Genomic DNA, 6,325 nt, shown 5'->3' with positions numbered 1-6,325 from the left:
CTAATAGGATCAAGGTAAAAAGTCAGACTATAAAGGATACAAATTACTGACCTAAACACAAATGATGAAGATGTGACCACCTTCTGTATTAGGCAAATTTTACATTCTTCAGAGAAAATATATCTACTCAAATAGGTTTTAGGCAATTACCATGTAGAAAAAAAGTAGCTCTATAAAATTCAGGCTATGGTGGAAATAAATCTGGCTATACCCTGGCTTGGTCACGAGTTAAAGAAGGCAGGTCTGCTACTAACTACTTGTGTCACAAGTTATTTAACATCTCTGATCTTGGTTTTCTCATTTGTAAGATATGAGTGGACTATATAATCCCTAAGAAGTCGCTTTTTCAAGTAAATTCAAGAGAAGATTGATTTCCCTATTTTTGTTGTTCATCTGATATAGTACCTCTTCTGTCTTAATAAAGTACCTTTCACCAGAAATAAAACACTTTTGCATTCTTGGAAGTTATAATATTTAATATCATTTTCTCAATATGTCACTCACCAGAAAGGACTGACCATTGCTGTGTTAAAGATTACTTTTGTTTTGAATAGTAAACGTTGATGCTATTCTAAGCAGATAAGAATTTCAGCCTAAATTCTTGTGACGGATGGTTTATTTGAAGGGAATAATAATTTTTGCATATACATAGCACAAATTAATTATATACAGTACACTTTCCATGATAAAAGTTATGATGCTGTTCACAGAAAGGTATCAATTTAAGATACATAATACATAAGCTAAAATATACACATGGGGAGAGGAGTGAGAACCAAATGGTCTTTTTTATTATTTAATAACCTCTGGATGTATTTCAAGGAATACTGATAATTTAATGTTCAAAAAGTTTTTAATAAACAAACTTCTAGTAAAGTTAATCAAAATATTTATAATACTATTCAATAGTTGCACAATATTTCCAATATACAATCAAGAAGATGCACAGTACAACACTTAATAAGAAAAAAAATCTATTGCACCCACAATCAAAAATGTTTCACTTCCTTATTTTTTGGATGCTGCACTACCATATTTATATAAACATTTACAACACTTTAGTAAACACAAAAGTTCTAAATGTAATGCAGCATAATGAGCGAAGGAGGGGTGAACCTCACCCTTCAAACTGAATGTTAAGTGTCCATATACAGTGCCATTTACTCAAAGCTGATTTATAGGTTATAAACCATTATTCCTATTGTGAACAAACAACACACTCTCCCTGTCCCATGTTAAGAAGACTCACGTCCTTTGTTATACACAACTGGTATTCAGCACTCCTAACAGTCCTGTTGCAGAATGCCAATTCGGCTTTCTGTCTCAATGCTTGACACAACCTACTGTCTTGTGACAACATACATATTTCTCATTTCAGTGTCCTGTTAAATAATCCTGGGTAGAGTCCGACGCAAATGAATCTGCATCTTCATTGTCTGAATCATCACTGCTGTCATCAGCAGCTGGTTCTCCTGTGAGTGCTATCCGGGCATAATCATCAGTGTCTATAGACTTGCAAAAATGAATGGCATATTTCAGTTTTTCCTCTAGTACTTGTTTACAGGAATACCTGGGTAACTTCAGCAAAAAGAAGCATGTGTATGATTCTGGAAGGAAGTGGTCAGGTGGATTGTACTTATCTAAAACCTATAAATGGAAAAAAAAATTAACTAAATAATATTCAGTAAAATCAGACCACATAATAAGAATAATTATGAAATTCAGCAAACATATTAAAAATCCATATCAAGCATAGCAACGCAGAAACCAATTATCTGACTTCATATAAAAATAAAAGATGAAATGTAAGAAGCACAGTATCAGTCTCCTTTTTTTCCTTGGTTCATTTTTCTCTGTTTAGGACTAACTAGACTACTTGGACATAGGGACATTTTTATTAGCTATACCATAAGGTTGGTGCTATGAATTATTCTATTTTCATTAAACTCTGGACACTGGAAATTACAATGTAGAAGGAACTGAACTTATAGGCATAATTACATTTTTTTAATGGTAACTATATTAAGCTAATTTAAAAGCCTATGTATTAAAATTGTATTTGTGGCTAAGTAAAAAAAACCTCAAAAAAGGGGCAACAGGGGCCGTTAGATGGCACAGTGGATAAAGCACTGGCCCTGGATTCAAGAGGACCTGAGTTCAAATTCGGTCTTAGACACTTGACAGGCACTAGTTGTGTGACCCTGAGCAAGTCACTTAACCCTCATTGCCCAGAAGAAAAAAAAAGGGGGGACAACAAACAGTAAATTATTGCTCCTGCTACTTTATTCATATCAAATACATGAAATGACAGTGAAAGTCAAATGCTTTCATTACTTAACTTCTTGCTTGCATACCAGGGACCTTCTAATATATGGAAGATACCAAATACAAAAAGTAATATCTTAATTCAAGTGAGGAATATTTGGAACAAATCCCCTCCATTTCAGTCTCCCATGGCTGGGGAAAGAAATATCATGGAAACCCTTCCATAAGAATCAATGAGCTCCACTGTCATTCCTGCCACTCAGAAATCTAGGAAACAAGCTAGAGAAGTATGTGTAGAATGGAAATTGGATACCCCTCGAGAGGGAAGCCCAATTATTTCAAAGCACTTACTGATTTGGCAAGACTCTTTTCAAAATTGTGGTCTTTTGGAGGACCTGATAAAAGGATAGTTTGACAATGAGGAATCAGGGAGCACAGATCTCCTAGCCAGGAAAAAAGTGTCATGAAGTATTTTTGTAGAGTACTCTCAGATATGATCCTTCACTAGATTTATTTTTCCCTTCTAAGTGAATACCATTAGATAAATTTTGATGAGGTCTGAGGACAAGGTCATCATATCTTAATTTCACATAGTCTCAAAAGCCTTAGCATGAAGATTTTGGGGATACCCCATATAATTTTTCTTTGCAACACAACACCTGGTACATAGGAGACACTTAAAAATGCTTGACTATTTCATTTAACATAACATCCCTGTGGATAGGTAAAATTCATTTTACAGCAAGAGAGAGTATGGCACAGAACTTATTACAATTAACAATAATTCAAACACAAAATTAGTATTTTCCATAGCCTTCTGATTTTCTAGGTCAAATGATCTATGACTCTGAATGGAAAAGAATGCATTAAAAAAAATAAAACATATAGAAAACATATACATCTACCACTACTACACATGGTACCTTAACAAAGCTGCAAAATTTTAAGTGTATATTGACATCAGATTGTAATTTTAACCTATGAAGGGTACTTTCATTACAACCAAAGAGGGCACGTTGTGTATCTCCATTTTACAGGTTAGGAACCTAAATTCTAAGAAGTTAAGTGACTTGCCCACGACCACCTAGCTAGTCTCTGAAACGACCAATGTTTAAGTTGAACCAAGGTGTTATGATGTCAATCTATCCCTGACACCGTGATATCTTCTAAATGGCCAGATAAATTGCAAAAAGGTAAGGGAATGGACTTATTCAATCTTTTCAGCCTTCTAGGTTTACCAAATCAGTAGGGGTATGTGATGTTTTCCTGATGTATTAAACTTTAGGAAAGAAGAGGAGATCCAAAAATTTAAAAATAAATTAAGGGGCAGCTAGGTGGTACAGTGGATAGAGCACCGGCCCTGGAGTCAGGAGTACCTGAGTTCAAATCCGGCCTCAGACACTTAATACTTACTAGCTGTGTGACCCTGGGCAAGTCACTTAACCCCAATTGCCTCATTTAAAAAAAAACTTTTTTTAAATAAAAAAAAGAAGAGGAGGAGGTCCAAAAATACTGAAGAAATGTAAAAGATTAAAAGGAACTAGTCCTAATCTGTGAGATCCAACAGTGACAACAGTCTGTTAAAAACTATGTCAAGATATGAATAGCCAAAATAATGGTTACCTTTCCATTTTCCTGGGAACCTAAATGAATTCAAAGTAATTCCTGAGGCATACTGTTATTTATTAAATGAATTTTTAAAACAACACCCTCCCATTGTTACAGCATTCCTGCTTTCAACCACCAACACCCTCAGCCTTACCTGAATAACAAAGTCTCTGCCTCTGAAATCAGCAATTGTTCTAGGAAGTCGTGTTCTGCCCCACACAAAACGGAGGAAGAGAGAGCGCTCTGTATTAGAGAAGGATTCCATCACTTCCCAGAACCACTGGATCAAAGAGGCAGTAGGTTCAATTCCTTTATATGTAGCTACAGATTTTAAAAGATGAAGTGGAATATCAGGGCTTCCACATACCTGGGAAAACAATGTCTCATTAGAACCAATTGAAAATTTTCAAGCTTTTATATTTTCCACACAAAAAACAATTCTCTTCTTCCTTGAAAGTCTTATGTGACTAACAAACATTACCAGATATTATTGTGAAACATTTAACTGCTTGACTCCAGAGATTTAAGTATTAGAGACATGTTGTATTTAAAGTCAATACAACCCTTACATTTAATTTTTCTTTTTGTTAGAACTATCCATCCAGTTTAACTTTGTTTTTAGCTTCAATTAACATGTGTGCATATTTTAGGCCTACAAATGAAAAGCTTAAAAAAAAAAAACTAGAGCTCATCAAGATAGGTTCCACCTATATTCCATAAGAAAAAATTCAATGAAAACAGAAAACAAAGAGGCAAACATACCATAGTTTCCAGTTCATATCCAGTAAAAAGTGAAAGAAGAGGAACAGGGACAACTCGAGCCATCCCTTCCCGTACTGCCGCAACTTGTTCATCAAATTCATGGAGCCTGAATAAGAAAGTATACATTATGATTGATGCTGGAAATTCCTGCCTTTAGTGGATTTTTCCCTTAGTCATATCAAATGCTATAATACTGGTATTTTATTTCCTTACCATATTACATCTTAACTAATAAAAGACTTTAAATAACAATCTTTTTGATAACATTTTGCTTATTTAAGATAGTACAGAATTATTATTCTTAAGAAAAGATGCTGCTGTGGAAAGCTATATAAAAAGATATGAACTTCTAAAAATCAAGCAATTGACAATATTCATTTAGACCCCACTGTGTACAGAGCCTTTAGTAAGACACAAGGAACAACAGAAAAGAAGTCCCCTCAAAAAATCAAGGACTCTCCATTTATTTATATAAGTACCAAATAAGAGGTTAGTTATATATGACAGAACAAATGTTTTAGATCCAAAAGGTAAAAATATCTGCCAGAAAGCCTACCTAATTAAAAAAAAATCCATCTACAGATATTTACTGAATACCTCCTATGTAGAAGGCACTGTGCAGAACAGAAAATATGAATCAGGGTAGTTGTCCTCAAAGAGCTTAAAATCTAGTATAGGAGACACGAAATGAGTGTAGTATGTTATTACACTAAGAAACATTTATTATCAGCTACAGGCCCCAAGGCCATATTGGGGTAGATGCTGATGGGAATTCAAAGAAATAGTCTCTTTTTTCACAAAATTTCCTTGTAGACTAGATGACCTCTGAGTTCTCCTTTCAATTTCTATACTATGATTCAAACTCATAAAGAAGTATGCATAATTGCTGATATAGTTTTACCTTTAGTCCAGCTATTCTAAGAAATTCGAAATGGAACCAATAACCAGAAAAACAGCTTTGAGGATATAAATCATAAATAGGCAAACAAACACCAAAACATTTACTACTAGCTAAGCAGAGGGCCTCTATCTAGCATATTCTACTTGCAACTTCAGACAAGCTGCTTAACCTTCCTGGGCCTCAGTTTCCTCATATGTAAAATGAATATAATGAAATAGATAGTTTGGGAGGTCCATTCCATCTATGACTCTATGATCTTGGGAAGTTTTAGACTTTGTCATACAACCAAAACATTTTAAGAAATGGTGAATATTATAAGGAAGTCTAAACAATTAGGAAAAATAATTCCCACAAACCTGTAATTTATTGCCAATCTAACATATTCAGCACGGTTATCCAAAGTAATGTGAGTATATTTAGAGCTCAATTGAATATCCTGACCACTTGCACTTGGCACTGTGAAAGGAAGGCTCATTGCTTCAAACTCTTCAGAAGTAGCTTCATTGTCCCGGATATACATCAGCCCAGGAATAAAGTCTTTATCAACCTTTCAAAAGAAAACAATAATCTGCATAGTAAACCAACCAAGTTACTTATCCCATACTAGTAAACACTGATTCACATAAAATCATATACTTTATCTAGCACACTTACAATACAATCTATTTATTAGTACTCTGGCCTATCTGTGCTCATAAATACATTTTTTTTTTTTGGCGGGGCAATGGGGGTTAAGTGACTTGCCCAGGGTCACACAGCTAGTAAGTGTCAAGTGTCTGAGGCCGGATT

The 6,325-nt window shown here is 34.5% G+C and overlaps 1 protein-coding gene across 1 annotated transcript in view; it reads right to left on the bottom strand.

Annotated features, from left to right (window-relative positions):
- Nucleotides 1-500: 500 nt before the first annotated feature.
- Nucleotides 501-6,325, bottom strand: part of HERC2 (HECT and RLD domain containing E3 ubiquitin protein ligase 2) — a 211,665-nt gene continuing 205,840 nt past the window's right edge. The window contains 4 exon segments of the mRNA XM_043991382.1: nt 501-1,647; nt 4,028-4,240; nt 4,636-4,741; nt 5,893-6,083. Of these exon segments, the coding sequence (XP_043847317.1) occupies nt 1,375-1,647; nt 4,028-4,240; nt 4,636-4,741; nt 5,893-6,083 (783 nt within the window). The 3' untranslated portion in view covers nt 501-1,374.

The sequence above is a fragment of the Dromiciops gliroides genome, chromosome 3 (genome assembly GCF_019393635.1).
Source record: "Dromiciops gliroides isolate mDroGli1 chromosome 3, mDroGli1.pri, whole genome shotgun sequence".
Taxonomy (NCBI): domain Eukaryota; kingdom Metazoa; phylum Chordata; class Mammalia; order Microbiotheria; family Microbiotheriidae; genus Dromiciops; species Dromiciops gliroides.
Note: the sequence above shows the minus strand (reverse complement) of the source record. Positions and strands in the feature narration are given on the sequence as shown.